Raw genomic sequence first — 20,858 nt, forward strand, 5'->3', positions numbered from 1 at the left:
TGTAGTCTTGAGCTTTCGATGATATTCACTAACAATTAGGCAGTGAGTGGAGGACATACTGTATTGTTCAGGTGGTACACAAGAGCTTAATAACATCTCGATTCCTATGTTTTTGGGAGTTATTCTTTGCCACGATCTGCAAAAGGGGTATCCAGTATTTAATGGACCAAAAATGATGACACCACTGTAACTTGTTGAAACCACAATCCCACACATGGTGCATTCCATAGACGTTGACAACACAGCACAGTACACACAATGCTCCCACAGGCATGCTCTGGGACTGTACACAAGAACCGTAGAGATGGTGTCATATGGTGTCGTCATTATGGCAGATGATTGCAAAAGAGAACTGGAATAACCCGCCATACTGTATGGTGTCTAGGAACAATTTATATAATCCATGCTGTTACACTGAATGGTCAGGTTTGTTGAAGAGTTTTTGCTTCTTTTTTTTTTTTTAATCTCAATTTCATAATTACCACCTTGATGTACTGTATATAACAAAAATAATGACAATTTACCATAAGTCTTGAATAGCCTGAGGGATGATATGTTGTGTCATTTGCCTTCAACAAAGATTTAACGTACTGCATTTAAAAGTCAGACAGTTTAGTTTTTACAGCACTCTGCTATTGATGAGCTCCTCACTCATCAGAAAGGACAGAGAGGAAGGGGGGGGGGGGGGGGGCGGGGGTTGAAATAACAGCACATTATACAACACTGCGCACAGAGAGAAAAATAAATTCACTCTTTCAGAAGAGGTTTTATAGTCAGCTTCAGAGAGGACATCAGTGGAGGAAAGCGGGCTCTAAACTCCAGAAGGAAAACACAAGCTCCACGTCATTCTCTCTGCCTTAATTTGGAAACGCGACTGCCTGATGTCTCTGACAGGTCACAGGAGGGGTGGGGGGGTGGGTAGGGGGAACTTTACTGTCATATCTTGACGCCCCCCACCTCCCCACCCCCCAAAAGGAACCCTCCCCACTGCTTTTGTAGCCTTGCCTTGTCCTCTTGAAAAATTGTGACATCCATTCTATAATAATTCCCCCCCTCCCTCATTTCCCTTTGCTCTTGCATTGTGATGCACCAGTTCTGATGTTCCCTCCATGGACATGTCCTTGGTCAGCTTCCAGGGGGAGGGGCTTAGATGGCATGGTTACTGTAGCTGATGTAGGTCTGCTTGGAGGCCAACGCTGTGAATGGAACAGTGAGAGGAAGAAAGAGAGAAAGAGAGAAAGAAAGAAAGAAAGAAAGAAAGAAAGAAAGAAAGAAAGACAGAAATGAAAGAGAGAATAACATGTGGGTGATGTTCAATAAAGCCTAATTTACCCATCTGTCAGGAGGTTAGGGTTAGGGTTAGGGTTAGGCTATTTCATTACCAGCTTAAAACCATGTATGTCCAGTCATTGCAGCCTGGCCTAAAGTGAGGAGGCATTCCTGTTAAAGTATTGATCGAAGCTGTCTGCTCATCACTGGACATACAATACAGTATGTGATGCAACATTACTCATTCAAATGCAAGGCCTCAAGAACTACATGCAGAGATCTGTGATCTCTCTCTGTGCACCAAGCAAAGCATGCAGCAGTGTCACCAAGTTAATAGAAATAGAACTATTAAAGATAATTGATCTGGAAGTTCTAAATAGGATGCTAATCATGGTCATTGATTAACCACTGGAGGACGACGTGGGCGTTGGCTGTGCCCTAGTAGTGAGCCTGACTGATCATTATCATGTCCCTCCCGTCTTTCCATCCACCTGTGGAGAGACAGGTATGTGTTTGTTTGTGTGTGTGTGTGTGTGTGCGCGCGCGTGCGTGCGTGCGTGTGTGTGTGTCTGTCTGTCTGTCTGTCTGTCTGTCTGTCTGTCTGTCTGTCTGTCTGTCTCTGTCTCTGTCTGTGTCTGTGTGTGTTTAAGTGAATGATGGTGTGCATGTGTGTGTGTCTGTCTGTCTGTCTGTCTGTCTGTCTGTGTCTGTGTCTGTGTCTGTGTGTGTTTAAGTGAATGATGGTGTGCGTGTGTTTGTGTGTGTGTGTGTGTCTGTGTGTGTTTAAGTGAATGATGGTGTGCGTGTGTGTATGACAGAGTGTGTCCTCTCTAAATAAAACCGTCATCAGCCCGCTCGCTCTGTGGTTTAATCACCATATCCATCTGCCAATCTTGTCCACAGCAGCCTTCGCTGATTGGGTGAGTCAGAGCGGCTAAATCAGAGCGGGCGACTGCTGACAGCCTGGATGGGGGGCGCAGAGACGAGAGGGGGGGCGCAGAGGGGGGATGGGGGGCGCAGAGACGAGAGGCAAGGGACGCGGAGAGGAGAGGGACCCGCTCTCCATTTCACTCAGAACGCCTCCTACAGCAGCATTGACAAATGAACCTTATTTAAATATTTATGCGCTGTGAGACCCAGATAAAGAATATATGGTCCAGAAAGAATTGGAGCTGGCAGTCCCATCTGTCTTTCCCTCTCCCCACTTATTGTTGTTGTATGTCCCATTACCACAAATTCCTCCGTTTGTCAACGTGAGAAACAAATTACAGGGGAACCCGCAGCTCTCACTTGTCCCCCCCGTTCAGGCAGAGGGGTGACATTTCACCACATCAGCGCCCATCAGGCTGTACCGCGATCATCGGCCATTTACCGTACAACACGCCAACATTGTCTAGCGGAATTAATGTCTGTGGGTCAGGGGTGTGTATATGATGTGAGGACTGTCTGTTACTATTGGAGGTGTTAGTATACCATAGCCAAGGGCAGCCGTGATGTGTTGTGCATAACTGAGGCAGGCATGGGTTCCAAGTGAACATTAGCACAAAGTAACAGGAGAAAAGTGGTCAAACAGAGCAGAGAGGCGAGCTGATGGTCTCTCCGTTACCTGGGTGTCTAAAGTCCCTCACAGGGCTCCCCTCCCTCTCCACAGTCTGACACATAAGCACAAAGAGCAGCTGTTAGTCCCTGGGCCCAGGTCAGTGGGGTCAGAGTTCAAACTGTGGAAACGGGCTAGAATTTGCAGATCACTCGTTGCTGACATCATCTTGTCCATTCCCTTTGACAGGGGTGGATCATGTCCTATGAGGGTCAGTCTGGGATCCAGCTGAGCAATAAAATAGTTGTGGCAGATATATGGCTGCCATCGTAATTCTGAAGTCAACTCACGTTTACCGACAAGAGTTGCACTTTGCTTGCCTGCTCTCCTGACAGGCTGACAGCTATCACAGCGTGTATCAAATGTAGACCAAGTCATTCTATGCTAATTTTCATGTTAATTGACATAATTTAAATGTCATTTGCTAGTTTCAAGGTCATGTAACTAAGACATTCGCTGGAGAAAAACAAGATTTACTTCAGTTAGTCTACACACTGTAACCAAGGTAACAATATGACAGCACATTTTATCCAAGTCACAATTTGCGAGATACCAGACAGATCAGTGCAGACAGAGTCTGCTGTGAGACAATGAGCCCAAATAGCTTGCAAACCACTGAAAAATGTTAACGCAAATGCGCATATCATTAGTTTTTTGGCTGAAAACCACTGTCACGAGACCTTATAGTTACTGTTGGCTGTCACCATGATTATTGTAAACTTTTCATTATTGCAGACTATTTTCCCTGCCATCGAGCCATAACCCAGTAAAACATGTAATATTACTAATTCGCTAATTGTAGACATCAGTCATGACTTTGATTGGTTAACTCAGGTGTATTGCTGCTCAGCTGGAACACAACCCTGCACCCACACGGTCCTAGAAGGGTACGATTGCCCACCTCTGTCCAACCCTTACCCTACGTCAAGGCAATCTATAACTTCCCTCTCTCTCCTTGTCTCCCTGACATTTCCATATCGTGAGTGGACATAAACACTAAAAAGAGACACCTTGACACGTCTTTTATCTTAAGCATTCAGACGAAGTGGTACTAGATGTTCAAATGACAATGATAGAGGGACCTGGTGCCAGTCTCCAGACAGGTTCTCATCCTGTTCCCAACAGGTGATGGGAGTATTTGCTAGTGATATCTTAGACATAGTGACATAGTGACTACCCATAAAGTCTATCGCTGTTTAAAAGATGTATTGGGATAATTAGAGTAACTATTTATTCATCAGAAATGTATGTATCTCTGTTTATGAATACATGTTTTTCTATCACGGCATTTGCTTAATCTATTCAGACCAAGGTAGCAGGTACAGTACTGTAGCAACTAATGTACTGTAGGGAAACATACTGAAATGTTGGATTAGTTCTCCCTGCTGTTAAATCAATAAAAACGCTGGAGGCCGTACAGTTAATAAGCTCAACTCTGTGACACCTGAATCTGAAGCCTTGAAGCATTGATCCAACAAGATTATTCACGCTGCTCTGTTTTGTCCTACTGTAGGAGCCAATGCTTAATGCCACTTGGGTTGGCACAAATAAATGAACTCGCAATTTCCTGCATCCTCAAATAACACCAGCTAATTTCCCAAAGTTGTTGAGGTGTAAAATAAGTGTGGCATCAATTACGCTTACATAAAAGCAAGTTCATTGTTTTTGTGTTGTTTTAGCCAACTACTTTTGACTTGAAATGGCTCACTGGTTTAAAGGGCTAAACTCACAGGGAGTGAGTAGTACAAATAACAACAGTGTCGTTACTATACTACCTCTCTACTCCCTGACCTCTTGACCCCTGACCCAGCGACCTTTGTACTGACCTTGTGTTTCCAGGCTTTCACACAGCTCAGACTTGGCCTCTCCGTTGGGCCTCAGGCCGCCCTTGGGGGTGAACTTGTTGGACATGGTGGCTGCGGTGACCACGGCCTTCAGGCTTCGCTTGCGCTTGGGCACGTTCTGCTCTGGGTGGAAGAGCACCACATAGACCTTGGGCATGTAAAGCATCCCCAGGGACACGGAGGCACTCAGGCTCACAGAGATGGTGAGGGTCGTGGTCTGGATGTACATCTGTTGAGGAGAGAAGACAGATGAAGGGAGAGAGAAACGTTCATGAACCAGGACAGTGATGATCCCGTTCAAGAGGCGTGTCCACAAATATTGTTAATCAATGTCAAAATCCTCCCATGATGTATACAATACTCTTTTATCATGTGACCTTTCCACTATTCACCAGCTTGTGGTTTTATTGTTGCGTTTATTTGTTTGTTTATGACATGTGACTAATACAGGAGCCCTGCAGATGGGTGACTGTAGTACAGATGTCTTGCCCCCAGGTCCCGGCCTGCGGTACGGGGGTAGTGTGTTATCTCTGTGTAACGGCAGCTGGGATTCACAGCTGTGCAGAGTAAACCTAGCTATGGGCAGGGAGGTTAGAACACGGACACTCCTTGCCTGGAGCATCAATACAACGCTCTATGACTGCTTTTCCCTTATAGATTAAATCATATGCTTACTCAGAGTGAAATCATGCCTAATCATATACATTTACATATGTAGGTCATCTTGGATTAGTTGCACTGCAACATAAAAGCAAAATTTGTCCTTGATAAATCCTATGAATGTTAGCATCCTGTGAATGTTAACACAGAACCTTAAGTAACCAAATACATCATTCTTGGTACTGTACATTGATTTCCAGGAGGTTTTCCAATCATTAGAAGTCTTTTAAGCATTGCCTTCAATCCCATCAGTGTAATGTACTGTAGATATTTTTACATTCTTGATAGCATGCTATACTCAGAGTTGCGCATAAGACACTTCACAGCCATATATCGAGTGAAGTCTCAAGCACTGACGTACCACATCCACCCGCAGCCCCCACAATGCGGGGCAGGAGCCCATCATATTCCTTTCCATGCCATCATCTACTCTGAATGGAAAACAGTCAGGCCCGCAACCTGGACCTACAGGCTGTGGTTGAAACATTTGCACAAAGAAACACAAGCCCAAGTAATGTCTCAAGTCCTCTTTTCAATGATCAATCAATAAAAGCTGAAGATAGTATAAGGGTAATTCTCTTGTATAGAATAGGATGATGCTACTGCAAAACTGAGTAGCCTTCTGGTGTATAACCTCTTATTTGAAACACAATTCTGTTTCTTTTTCAGAATAGAGTTGCTGAGCTATTTTCAGGCTGATGAAGGAAGAAGGGAGAGGGGTGTAAATTGGAAACACAGCTCTCAGTCACACATTTGCCTGAGGTTGAGACTGACGTTACAGCCGCAGACACCACGAATGACTGAGTGGTATGGCAAGGGAATTACTAACATACAGGATGAGGTCTTCCGTCATGAGAATGTCAAGAGCTGGGTAGCTCTGTGTGATGGGCAGTGACATTCATTGTTTGTGGAGCTGCTTTCACATAATTAGCCTTTGCACTTTTAATTTTAATTGAGATGCTGGCAGATTTAAATTTCAGCAGCAGTACCAAATATTTTTGCTGTAACAGCATAATTGTACTTTTAATTAATGCTCTTGTGTTGTATCTATGAGGATGAAGAGTTCCTTCATCATACCTAAATGTTTTTTTTTTTTTTTTTTTTTTTTTTTTGGGGGGTAGGGGGGGGGGAGATTTTCCACTGGGCATTTACCAATAAATTGATTTCAGCGTAGGCCTACTGTACAGTACATAAATCAAAGGCATGTTTTTTTGTGACAAGCATTACACATTATTGTAGCCTACATACATTTTGACCCATTTACCTTTTTTTCTGAGCACTACCCATAAGGCAAAAATGCACAAGAACACATACTGTGTGGTTTCCTGATAACCATGACACATGATGATGCATTAAGAATGTTGTTACTGGAACGGTACATATGAGGCTTTTAAAGAAGGGTGCAAAATGAGAGCAATGGGGGGGGCATTGTATTCAATCACACTGCAAAGAGCAAACAGGCATTCCTGGGAGATGGAGGGGGAGTGTGTAATCTCCAGAGAAGATTACATATGGCCTTGGGTGAGTTTGGCACAATATTGCTGCCCCTCTGGAGTACAGAGTGGAGTCACTCCGAGAGGGGGGCCGGGACCCCTGTCGCCTTCTGTCGGCCGAGAAGTGCCCTGACAACACTGATAGGATCGCCAATCTGCCTTGTCGGCACGGCAGGAAAATGGTGCTGGAGCGAGAGAGAGAGAGAGAGAGAGAGGGAGAGAGGGAGTGAGAGAGAGGGAGAGAGAGGGGGAGAGAGGGAGAGAGAGAGAGAGAGAGGGGGAGAGAGGGAGAGAGAGAGAGACAGAGAGAGAGAGAGAGGGAGAGAGAGAGAGAAAGAGAGGAAGAGAGAGAGAGAGAGGGGGAGAGAGAGAGAGACAGAGAGAGAGAGAGAGAGAGAGAGAGAGAGAGAGAGGGAGAGAGAGAGGGAGAGAGAAAAGTGTCTCTAAAGGAGGAGCAGACCTTCCTCTCATAAGTGATTAGGCATCAGATCAGATCTGTGCTCCAGTCAGCTGCTTGTCGTCATCCACAGTCATTTATTCCAGTCTGGCAGACAAGAGGTACATTTGTAGATTAATTGTAGATCAAGCAGTTCATTTTATAGGTCAATATTGGCCAACATGCTGTATGAGTGCCCTATACACTCTACCTCTAATGCAATGAAAGCATTCGCGTAGAGGATGATCAAATTGCTTATGTTCAGACATGCCAGACCTGATCAAACATAATAGAATACTCTCTACAGTGCCCGAACCACTGCCGTCTGTCCCTTCCGAAATCCATCCCTGCCTCTGTGCGTGCAAGCAGGTTCATCACCCAAGAGCCATGCCAGGGACCGTTTAGTAAGATGGGGCCGGTTATTGCCTCATGAAACAGGCCCTCCCTCCACTCCTTTCTACAAGCCAGCACAATTACACACCTGCCAATCTGGAGCCATACCTCTAATGAGATCCTTCCTCTGCATTGTTGCATGTGCCAGAGATTTTCACTGGGCACAAAATATCACCGCCAACAAGCCTCATGCAGCGTCTCCAAATAGCAACATGAAAACAGTAATGCATTAATAAGATTAGCTTTATCCAGGAATTGTCATTTCTGCATTTGTGAATATATTCATTCCAGCCATCCCCCACGTCCTCAGCAACATGTAAGGGGCTGGAGTCATGACTGGATTTTTGATTCTTTATTCCCGTTGGCTTGGGTTTGTTTGCAATGGAAATGTTCCGAGATGTTTGTCATTACTTGCTGTGAATTACAATGGTTGGAAGCCAGCATAAGCTCCCTTTGAAGTCAGCCACACACACACACACATATATATATATATATATATATATATATATATATATATATATATATATATATATATATATATATATACACAGTTAGGTCCGGAAATATTTGGACAGTGACGCAATTTTCATAATTTTGGCTCTGTATGCCACCACAATGGATTTGAAATGAAACAATCGAGATACAATTGAAGGGCAGACTTTCAGCTTTAATTCAAGGGGTTGAACAAAAATGTTGTATGAAACATTTAGGAATTGCAATCATGTTTACAGTCCCCCATTTTCAGCGGCTCAAATGTAATTGGACAAATTAACATAATCATAAATAAAATTTTAATTTTTAATACTTTGTCGAGAATCATTTGCAGGCAATGACTGCCTGAAGTCTGGAACCCATGGACATCACCAAATGCTGGGTTTCCTCCTTTGTGATGCTTTGCCAGGCCTTTACTGCAGCTGTCTTCAGTTGTTGTTTGTTTGTGGGTCTTTCTGCCTTTAGTTTTGTCTTCAGCAAGTGAAATGCATGCTCAATCGGGTTGAAATCAGGTGAATGACTCGGCCATTGCAGAATATTTCACTTATTTGCCTTAAAAAACTCCTGGGTTGCTTTCGCAGTATGTTTTGGGTCATTGTCCATCTGCACTGTGAAGCGCCGTTCAATCAACTTTGCTGAATTTGGCTGAATCTGAGCAGACAGTATATCCCTAAACACTCACATTCATCTGGCTGCTTCTGTCTTCTGTCACATCATCAACAAACGCTAGTGACCCAGTGCCATTGGAAGCCATGCATGCCCATGCCATCACACTGCCTCCACACTGCGTTTTATAGATTATGTGGTATGCTCCGGATCATGAGCAGTTCCAAGCCTTCTCTATACTTCCTACTTTCTTCCCTTCATTCCGGTACCGGTTGATCTTAGTTTCATCTGTCCAAAGAATGCTGTTCCAGAATGGCTTTTTTAGATGTTTTTTTGGCAAAGTCTAATCTGGCCTTTCTATTCTTGAGGCTTATGAATGGTTTGCACCTTGTGGTGAACCCTTTGTATTTGCTCTTGTGAAGTCTTCTCTTTATGGTAGACTTGGATAATGATATGCCTACCTCCTGGAGAGTGTTCTTCACTTGGCTGGATGTTGTGAAGGGGTTTTTGTTTACCATGTGAAGGATCTTGCGATCATCCACCACTGTTGTCTTCTGTGGACGTCCGAGCCTTTTTGTGTTGCCGAGCTCACCAGTGCGTTCTTTTTTTCTTAGAATGTACCAAACTGTTGATTTTGCCACTCCTATTGTTGCCGCTATGCCTCTGATGGATCTTTTTTTGTTTTTGCAGCCTAAGGATGGCCTGTTGCACTTGTATTGAGAACTCCTTTGACCACATGTTGTGCGTTCACAGCAACAGCTTCCAAATGCAAATGCCACACTTGGAATCAACTCAGACCTTTTACTTGCTTAATTGATAAAGAAATAACAAAGGAATAGCCCACACCTGTCCATGAAACAGCTCTTCTCCCTTGAAAAAGAGGGGCTACACATAAATGAGCTGTCATTCCTAAACCCTTCATCCAACCCTCACCCATACCCTCAAATTAAAGCTGAGAGGCTGCACTTTAAGCCCATATTCATTACATAACTGTAATAAACTAAAATAACAAAAACTGTGTCAGTCCAAATATATATGGACTTAACTGTATATATATATATATATATATGTGTGTGTGTGTGTGTGTGTGTGTGTGTGTGTGTGTGTGTGTGTGTGTGCGATATACAGAAGGAATACATTTTAAGGCTGTTTTGTGCTTTCATAAGCATCTGCTTCTGTTGTTCAGAACAGAGAGTTAGTCTACTCGTCACTGCTTCCCGTCTATTTCAAACTTTCATAGAAGTACAGAAGCTACTGGGCAACCGCTGAACAACATAAGTTATCCCTCCTGTTGTTGCCTCATTATGTGTTATACCTTGTGCATGGCCAGAGAGATGGAATAAGTCATGCCCAGCCTCACGGTCTCCCTTGCATGGACGTCAAATGTCCCATAATTGGCAGAGCATAATTGTCATGCATGATGAGCCCTGTCCTGACAACGCTGCCAATCAGCTGCCTTGTCCTCTTTATCAAATACACAGAGAGCTTGGTTCAGAGCCACCCTCCTTTCAGCTGGGAGACAAAACCACAATTAACAGAGTCCTATCGCTACCTGCCAGTCTGCCGCCACCCACCACCAACTGTGCCGACGGTACTCCTGCTGCCAATCAACCACAAGTGTCTTAAGCCCGCCAGCTTTCGCTCGTCTCCCAAGGCATTCCCTCTGTCATTATCGTCTGTCTTGTTGTGAAATGAAACCCCCCCAAAACATTAACCCATGACCTCAGGTGGTTAGATAGGAGCTAGTTGTAGGCGACACACTGCTCATACTGTAAATGTACCCTTACAGCTGAAATTCATTTTAAAAACACTCGTTCATGCACCGTACATGCTTAGCAGGAGAGAGAACCACCGCAACCAACATTTACTCAGTGAATTTCACTTGCCTCGAGGCAACACGCTGTCCACAAGCTTTTGCCAGGAGCAGTAGTTTATTTTCTCCTTAAAAAATCAAAATGGTGTGCGCTGATGAATTAAGACAGAGCACTGTGAACCTCGCAACTTGACATTGTAATTACAACCACATCATGCAAGACATGTTGCCAACCTCCAATCAGATTGCAGGTCTGACTCCAGTACATCAAAGCTCCTGTGCTCAGGCAATACTAAGCCTTAGGGTATGTTTTTCATAGAGTGAGTGCCAATTATGTGTTGTTTAAAGTAACCTGGCTGTCTTAATTATTTGCTTTCAGCACACACTGTAGCTGCTGATAGCTACTGCACAATATGTGGCTTTCAATGGTTTTGTTGTTGTCTCCGGTTATGGTATGAACTACAGTGTACACAGTAACCAAACAGCCTTGAGTATTGTATCACCGTGGCTACAGTTTGAGCGGTGACATAACAAAGGGCAAACATGTGTACTTCAGTTTCCCACACCGGTGTCATGAACTCAACAGTTTTCCTCCTGTCTCGGATTGCATGCTGTTTTCTTCTGTTTCTGTTGCGCTGAGGGTATCTGCTTTGGGAAAGACGTGGCATTTCACCACTAACATTACAGTGCGTGTTCACATGAAGCACACAGGGAGGAGATAGAGAGAGAGAGAGAGAGAGGCTGAATAACAAAGACATGGATACACCTAACATATGACTCACATCTCCCTCACGGATCCTGGGTCAAATGTAATTTCTTATAACCAGGTAATTGACCATAAACTACAGAGGGTGATGGAAAATTACATAAAAGAAAAGCAATGACATTTACAAGGACTAAGGATCTTATCTTTGTAGGCAAATTTCTGAAATGGGTCCCCTCATCTCTTGCCAGAGTGGAAGGGAATGAAGCCTTTGCAGCCAGATTAAATGTAATGAGAAATGACATACTGTAAGAATCCCATCATATTATTTCCAACACAATATGTTTTTGGCCCTTAAAGGCATAACAAGTTCAACATCCATTTGTTTATAGCTTAGAAAGTCACCGAGTGTGTCTGTAATAATTTGTGTTGTTGATAACTTGTTATTGGTAGCTGCTCCACATGTGAAGAGCATCTGCTATGTGGCACGCATCTCTCATCTATTTCTTTGTGCATGAGAGTGTGATGATAGACTACTTGGCATTCCCTCCCAATGAAGCTGAATCAAACGCATACAGGGAAACACAATCAAAGAAAACGAATCCAAACAAACTTGAGGTGAAATGAATTATCCACACAAGTCAGCTCTCAAAGCCTGGTAATCCCCTGAGTGGAGCAGAAAGCACATCTTCTCACATGATGAATAGCTGAAGCGTCCACAAACACAAGAGACTGATGTTATACAACAAGATCAATTTGAGTGGGCCATTTTCCTCACAATGAACCATAGTGCAAATGTAACTCCAAATGGAAAAACTGTCAGCCAATTTTTTGTATACACCAGTGAATTTAATTGGTTTGTTCTTCACAGTGCACACCATTCACACACAATTTAAGGAATTGTTGTGGGTTCAATTGGCCAACTTTAGACCATACTGTACTTCAAAACAGGAGGGAGTTTATGAGTAAGGAACGATTGTCAAGGATGACAATCTTTACAGCATAGTTTGAACCATGTTCAAGATCTTATAAAACGAAATGAAATGAAAAAATAAATTATCTTTTCATGAACGATACAGTAACAATATGTACTTCGATGACTATGAAAGAATGTTTTACTTATAGAGTAATTGACAAGAATGACATGACCAGTGTTTGGGAGGAAAAATGTACTTTCCACACTTAAAATATGAATATCCCAAGTCAGGTTTAGGCTATGTATTTTCTAAATAAACATACCTTTTCTTAAAAAAGAGTGATGTTTTTTTTAGCAAAGCCTGTTTGATATGGTTAATTATAGATGAGAGAGCAGGTTCAAGATAAGGGGGAATCAACTGGGCCAGTATGAGATGATTCAAGTTCTAACCCTAACCCTAACCATTTTTTTCAAAATGAGTGAAATGGCTAAAACGTACCTTTTCTGTTGACTGTGAGGTCCCAAAGAAGATGGGAATGAAGGCGAGCCAAACGATGCAGGTGGTATACATGGTGAAGCCGATGGGCTTTGCCTCGTTGAAGGTCTCTGGCACCCCTCTGGTCTTGATGGCATACACTGTGCAGGTGACCATGAGCAGCATGCTGAAGCCCAGCAGGCAGATCAGAGACAGGTCTGAGATGTCACACTTGAGCACACCACGGGCCATGTCTGGATTGGCTGTGCGCTGGTCCTCGTAGTCGATGATGGCTTGGGATGGGTCCACACCGAACCAGATGCACACCCCAAGAAGCTGCACTGAGATCAGACTGAAGGTGATGACCAGCTGAGATGCTGGAGAGATGAAACGCGGGGCACTGACAGACTTCTTGCCCTGCTCGAAGATCCGGTAGATACGGTTGGTCTTGGTGAGCAGTGCTGCATAGCTAATGCTCATTCCTAAGCCCAGGAAGATCCGGCGGAGGGAGCAGATCCCCACGTCGGGGGCGGAGATCATGAGGAATGTAGTAGCGTAGCACAGAAAGATACCTGTAAGCAGCACATAGCTGAGTTCACGGCCTGACGCCTTGACGATAGGAGTGTCGTTGTAGCGGATAAAGGTGGCGACAACAAACATGGTGGCCATGATACCAAAGACGGCGATGAGGACGGGGATGACTGCCCAGGGAGAACTCCACTCCAGCTTGACAATGGGGATGGGCTGGCATTCTGTGTGGTTCTCATTGGGCCTCAAATCAAAGCGGCACATTTTACAGGAGTAGGTGTCAGCCTGGTACTGGAAGCCATCACAGCGTTCGCAGAGCCAGCAGCACGGGATGCCCTTCACCGACTTCTTCTTTTCACCAGGGCGGCAGGGCTGGCTGCAGATCGAGGAGGGCACCTGGCGAGTTCCCCCAGGCCACCGCATCTCCTTAGTCTGGCAGGGAAGACAGGATGGAGAGGACTTTACATTCAAAAAAGGGTTTAAAAATGGTGTGTAACTAGTTAAGAAACTATGAATTATTTGTTTACAAATCCTTTATAAGCTATTAGAAAGGATAGTTTATAATAGTTGTAAGCCTTTGTTGTAAGTCGCTTTGGATAAAGGCATCTGCTAAATGCCATAAATGTAAATGTAACTGTAAATGTATTAACAAGCAGATATAAATCATTATTTAAGACTGCAGTTTGACAGCCATTTGGTGCTTGCTAAATACTATAGTGCATTTAAATTTAGGGGCACAGTTATTCATGCTTTCTAAATGCTTGTTAATGGTTTATAAATGATTTATAAACAAATAATCAATAGTTTATAAACTAGATATAAAGTAAAGCATTTATAAACCCTTTATAAAGGGCACCTTAATGTTAAATGTTACCATTTTATTTAGCATTGCATTAGTCAGTTCAGATTATATACTATCTATGTATGTACAATATACTATTGCATGTTGTATGTTGTATGTGTATGTGTCTTTAAGCTACTTGGAACCTGAATTTCCCCTAGGGATAAATAACGTTTCTATAAAGTTTCTATCTATGTATGTCCATACAGTACCATTCAATCTTCCCCCATGTATTATTATAATTATTTTACAGTACTTAAGCTATTGCTGATTTATCACAATCCAAAGTTGTTTTGCTAAACGTAGAAACAGTCATAAATGTGTAGTACGCACTGTTTGTTTTTTCCTTGAATAATTGGAATTGGATAAGCTATCTGGAATAACATTTTTTTTAACACAAAAAAAGTTTATCTTAACTGTGCAGTGTATGAATAAAACAAAGTCATTACCACCAATCACAATGTCTGGCCACAACTATCTTGTTTATGTTCTGGCATATTAAAAAGACCTTTGCATATGCATGAGGCCACAATTCAATTAACTTTTAGTGGATTTGAATGAATTCAAACACACTCAGAAGCAAATACAAGGGAATTGTGGGATCAAAGGCGGCATTTGTTTTGAAGATGATGTATACTATTTAACACGACTACACAATCTTTCAGTCAAGAAGTCATTGCTTTAAAAGTTGTTCTTATCTTAAAAGAAGAGAAAAGCATTGTTCATAGAGTATAACTTAATTGAAACTGCCTAGCTCTGCTCTTACTTAAAGGCCCATGCCAGCCAGCCAAAAGAATACCCCAAAAATGGAAGCATCGAGTGGTGATGCTACTCATTCACAGGGCTATTTGGGAAAGTAACGGCAGAAATAGCTAGGAGCAATTCTCAATCAAATTTGTCGAAATTTGTCGGTTGTTTGACTCTGTTGCAAAAAAGCCAGTGAAGGGGGTTTGGAGGGTTATACATTTACAGATACAGATGTAACCTTTAAAATGCACTTATTTTTCACCCTAACTGAAGAAGAACAAGCTAATTTGGTACGATAGTAATTCTAACATAACTAAATGCCACATCCCAATGGTGTCTTATTGCCATTGAGTTTGTTATTATTATAAGTTTCAGATGCCTACGGTTAACTGAGATGGTAGTATCAGCCAAGTAAACAATGTTTGAATGGCAACAAGGTTGTTTTACTTTTCCAGCAAACACCATGCCTTGAAACCACATCATGTAAAAGAGACCGGGGGCAATTTTTAAAAATGTTTGCAATTAACTTTACCACTCAGAGACCACTCAATCTAGACCAGTAATTTGTTGATATCAGAAACTTGCATTTGAATTTGTCATTATTATAAGTTTCAGATGCCTACGGTTAACTGAGATGGTAGTATCAGCCAAGTAAACAATGTTTGAATGCCAACAAGGTTGTTTTACTTTTACAGCATACACCATGCCTTGAAACCACATTGTGTAGGGGAGACCGGGGGCAATTTTAAAAAAAATTTGCAATTAACTTTACAACTCAGAGACCACACAATCTAGACCAGTAATTTGTTGATATCAGAAACTTACATCTGTTCAATGTGGTAAATGTATCTGTATCCTTTTCTCTCTACCTGTACTTTCACTAGCCCAAAACAAATTAACACTGTCAATTCTCTTCTAAAAACTCGTGGAATATAGCCTTACATCTAAATGGAGATGGTCTGTCCAACGGCCTATGATCTTGTACTCTGTGTTGTTGTTCTTGATCTGGTACTGGTAGATCTCATAGCGACCAGGAGCATCTCCGTTCACATTGAACACCACTGGAGTTCCTGCAATTCCTGCAGAAGAGGGAAAGAGAACAAATAAGTTAATGCAGTCCATCTACCACATCCTCTGCAGACCATTTCGTACTACAACATAACTGAGAGAGATCTTCACTAGTTGAAATATTTGGCTGAAATATTTTCCTAATAAACTACACATTTTGGGAGCAGAAACCAGTATGTAGAACTAGCTAATTTTCAGCAATCGTCACGTCGACCTAGCACCTGGGCTTTTGTTTTGGATGTGCGCAGACTACGTTTATCTCTCAACTACAGTATAAGACCATAAAAAGTATGTATGTAGGCTTGTTTTACCATTCATAATGTTGCCAATTTGTTAATATTACACTTTACTTTTTGGTGTCACTCATGCACTATGTGAATGAGGTTACTTCAGGGCTTGGATACTCTTACTAGGCTGTTAATAAGTGGAATAAAATGGAAGCTGACAGCCATGAGGGACGTCCCTTAGGACAGGACCAGATCTGCTGTCTGTGCCCATTCTCATATAATTTCGCACTCTTTCATTTTGCTTGTTGCCTTGTCACACGTTGGCCCCAAAGCCCTCTCAGAGCGTGAGCTAATGACAGCATGGGACCTGATCACCACATTGAGGTCCCTCCCCCCACCTGCCCCTCTGTGTTTGCCTGGTCCCAAGCCAGCCCACAAACCCCTCTCTCCAACTTCTGAATGTGTTACGAATGAGGGGTGTGGGGGTTGTGAGATTTACTATCGGGAAACAATTGTGGAGAACCACAGCTGCCCTGTATTAGTTTGGCTAGACATGAGGGAGAAGGCCAGAGATAGTTAGTGACTCTCTCTCTCTCTCTCTCTGCCTCTTTCTCTTCCCACCACTGCACAACACATTCCCTTGAGCTCTTTGAAATATGGTGGTTGCTCACTTTGGCGGCACTTGACATCCCACACTTTAGCACTTCAAAGAAATACACATACGTAGGTGTGCTTGCAAGTTAGTTCTCAGATCTCGGCTATGAGGGTTAGTGTGTGAGTGTTAGCAACCTTTGAAGGCTGAAGCATTGAACCACGAACAAAGGGGGATTCAAAATACAAGATGCTTCATTTTAATGCTGACTTATTATAAAATCGAATAGGCTATAAGAGGATATTCTTTATTTGTATGTCTCTTCAGAACCTCTTCAGAAGTAGCAATCAAAATGTTTTGTTTTTCAAATAAATCGAACTAGTTTTGCACGCAGGCTCCGGGTTTGGCGGTGTTTAGTCATTGTGGGTCAGTGGTTTATTTGTAACCAATCAGGAGATGCCAGAACGCAACGTGAGCACAAGAGAGGGGTTCACCTGAGGGGGTCAAAGGAATGCATGAGAAAAGTGTCCTTTAAACAAAACATGGTCGAAAAACTAAATAGTGCTATCACGAGTGGCGTTTTCAGCTAAACCTATGGTAGGCCTATTACAGAATCATTGGTGCAAAAATTCATAATGCTAATTTGATTTGAGGGCCTGGGAGTCCTCTCCCAGGAAAATTTGGTGTTTTGTAAAGCGCATTTCATACAATTCTACAGCAACATTTTTAAGCAGCATTTCACTTGATACCCAGCCACAACACTGGGGAGAAAATCCTGCTATCCTGCATCAATTTAATGCCATGTATGAAGGGCACATATTGTATTTAACTTGGAGAGAGTCAGTGTTCAATGAGAATCATTGTTTCAATGTGCTTCATTGAGCAAGCATAGGCACTTTCTAAAAGTAACCTACTACTCATTGATTATTTTACTTAGGCTACACAGGACACAGGGCATACCCATGAATTGCTTCAGTGAAGGCTGCGAAAACTATTCTATGAAAGGAATTATAATTAAATAAGTAGCCCAGGCATACAGAACTGAAAGGAATTTTCCAAAACGATATTCGTATGCCTATATTCACCAAATGTTTCGCAGCTGCCATACCCTGCCTTACCCAATGATGCCTGACTATCCATGTTGGACAGCATTACGGTGTGGACAAATTCAAAGCATTTTAAGACTCACATTAAAAACACACACACTGTACAGTACACGCCCGCATTCCAAATGTATTGAACAGTCTTGTCTTTACACCAGTCTTATATTGAAATTATAATAAATGGTAATATCTTTCAACGCGCTGGGCTTTGGCATACAGAGAGGACAGCAAAAGGAGCTTAATGGCAGAATTCACAGTGTTGAATTCTGAAGTGTTCGATATTGAAATTGTATAAATTGCAATTTGCATGACCCGACCCTTGACTGTATTAAAAAAACACATAACCCTCCCCTGACTGAAATTGAAGACACATAACCCTCTCCCAAATCCCTCCATGTACCCTCCACCATAAATAACGATCGGTCCCTAAACTACGTACAGATAAATAACAGGTAGCAAGTACAGAGACACGTAATGTAAAGTATTACCCAACCATGTTAATCATTACTAATAAGATGAGACACTTATGTGCGCTCTGTATACTCATCTGAGATAACAATGTCTGTGAATGTGTAGCCTATTCAAAGAATAGGTTCTTGTGGGAAATGTCTATATCCATGAGGGTTTAGAGAGAAAATGGTGCCAGAACTGAGCTTGAGACTTTTAAGACCCAGATCAAAGACAAGACTGACACAATCAATATTCTCAGTTTGCAAACTTAGGCTGTTATCTGTGGTGAGATATGAGAATGCCTTTGCAGGCAGCCTCCACTGTGGATTTCACAAGAATAAAAAAAAAAAAAAAAAAAAAACATTTGTAGGAGTCGCTTTCTATATCATTTTGATGAAGTGGTGTGCAAGGAATTGAAAAGATATGAGTTTGAATTAGAAAGGTTTATACCCCTCTCTCTCCGAGAAAAATGACAACCTTTAGAACTCATTCATTAGGGCATGGGAAAATAGGCCTACATTGGCACACCTTACCTCTTTAAAAGGCTTACAAGGGTGTTGGATGAATCTAAGGGTATTTTACCGTCAACTCTCTCCATGTCGTTTTGTGTTTTGAAAAGATTGAATGGCTTTAAAGGCCTGTGGCTTTGTGCCTTGAAGCAATTGTACTGTAGGAAAGACGAGTCCATCTCCATTATCTCTGAAGTTACTGCTTTACTTTAGTTTTGTCACTGTCAAAGCCCACACTTAATGAAAGTGTGAAAACTAGTGTTCTATGGCACCAGTGTTCTATTGTAAAGCAGCAGTATTGGCTCAGAAGAGGGGTCAGAAAATCTATAAAGTAAGAACTAAAGGTCACAGATGTAACCCAGCGTCTCTGAAGGAGATGTGGGAAACCGCTCACTATGGGACACGCACTCTTGTGTTCTTTTTGCTGAAGACCTGGTGTCACCTGTCACCTGTACCAGGTGTGATTGGGTTCTTCAGCGAAGTGTCCCACAGTGAGGGTTCAAGCAGAGTCGACGGAAAGAGAACACATCATACTCACCCAAACAATACATAATCCAAACAATACATTCCACAGCACTATTGATATGCTCTTTTGCTCTTTGAAAGTTATTGTGAGTAGTTTTTAAATTGAGAAACCCCTGTAACTCTTTGATTATTCATTTTACAGATGCTTATACTAATGTATTCATGATTATCCTTCTTATACTGTAAATGTTTATGAAAAATGCCTATATGAACACCACGTTTAGGTAGGCCTATATGAACACCACGTATCAATAGTCATTCAATGTGTATTGATGTAAGTTACTATTTATGTTGCCATCACTTTCCATTCAATAGTATGTCCTTAAGTTGGGTGCACTGTGTACACAGTGCATATTCTGTATTGAACAGAATCAGAAAGGTTGACTGCAAAATGAATAAATGCATGGTTGCGATGCAGGATGTCTCCTAGGGAATTATTCACAGAATATTCTACATCTGTGCCATAAATATTAAATTATTCTACCATCAGTTTGTACATGCTATCAGGAATGTGTGAACAGTGTCTGAATACACTTAACATGCGTGCAATGTGGCCTACCCTGAGCTCTCACCCTGAGCTGAATGTAAACCACTAATTCAAAACAACGTCCCAGAGTCAATCAGGCATCCCCAAGGAAAAACAGAGTAAAATCTTGTTCAAGCTTTAGCTGGCTGTAAGACACCAGAGCTCTTTGCATCACCTCAGGGTGTTCTGTCCTCTTACAAAGAACATGTCGCATCTGCGCCATTAACCAACAGTGTAGCAATAACAAAGGGAGACTACATTGTCAGTGATAAAAAAAAGGATGATAGTCATCGAGGGTTATTTTGGAGATAGTAGGTGTTCTTAGAAGCATGGATGAGTCAATGGTTTTCTGAATGAATGTCTGAGTAATCACATCTGCACCATCTCCATTCACAGTGCCATGCGATTTGTCATAAAGAGTTGCATTGTCAGTCTTATTTCAGGGCTAGGCCTGATGATGGAGGGTTCTAGGTGTAACTGGCCTCGTTGTCTTAATGCATCCAGAGCCCAAAAATCTAGCTTACGCAAATAATGCAGTGCCCTGCGTAAGCAATGGGTAGTGGGAATGTGAAGCATGTTTTCTTCTTTTAGCTCCACACTCCAAAAGTTTGGAACAAACATTACCATGAGGTTAAAGTAGAGATTCTCTTGCTTTTATTTGATAGTATTTGTATACATATATTGGTTTCGCCATTCAGAAATTACAACACTTTTTATGCAGAGTCCCCTTGTTTCAGGGTACCCAAAAGTAACGGGACAATTGGCTTGACAAGGTGTTTCAAAAAGCTGAGAATCAAAGATTTCAAGTGCAAACTTTTAGAGTGTAGAGCGTGAAGAAGAAAAAATGCTTCGCTGTCCATTACTTGCGCGGGGCACCGTATGTAAATCCGTAACACTTCCACTAAACATCCTCATCCTCACCAACTCTGCCTGAGCAAATGCAACCAAGCCAACAATGAAAGTTAAAACAACTACACATTAGCTTCCTTTTGTTTCCCTGTAAATTCTGAAGGAGACTTTGAAAGCACAGAACTTCGCTGGTGAT

The 20,858-nt window shown here is 42.2% G+C and overlaps 1 protein-coding gene across 1 annotated transcript in view; it reads right to left on the reverse strand.

Moving 5' to 3' along the window:
* Positions 1 to 1,111: 1,111 nt before the first annotated feature.
* Positions 1,112 to 20,858, reverse strand: part of LOC310808671 (metabotropic glutamate receptor 4-like) — a gene marked incomplete at its 5' end in the record, with an annotated part of 117,742 nt that continues 97,995 nt past the window's right edge. The window contains 4 exons of the mRNA XM_083675704.1: positions 1,112 to 1,196; positions 4,693 to 4,939; positions 12,722 to 13,657; positions 15,756 to 15,892. Of these exons, the coding sequence (XP_083531830.1) occupies positions 1,147 to 1,196; positions 4,693 to 4,939; positions 12,722 to 13,657; positions 15,756 to 15,892 (1,370 nt within the window). The 3' untranslated portion in view covers positions 1,112 to 1,146. The remainder of the gene's footprint in view (positions 1,197 to 4,692; positions 4,940 to 12,721; positions 13,658 to 15,755; positions 15,893 to 20,858) is intronic.

The sequence above is a fragment of the Argentina silus genome (genome assembly GCF_951799395.1).
Source record: "Argentina silus genome assembly, chromosome: 8".
Classification (NCBI taxonomy): Eukaryota; Metazoa; Chordata; class Actinopteri; order Argentiniformes; family Argentinidae; genus Argentina; species Argentina silus.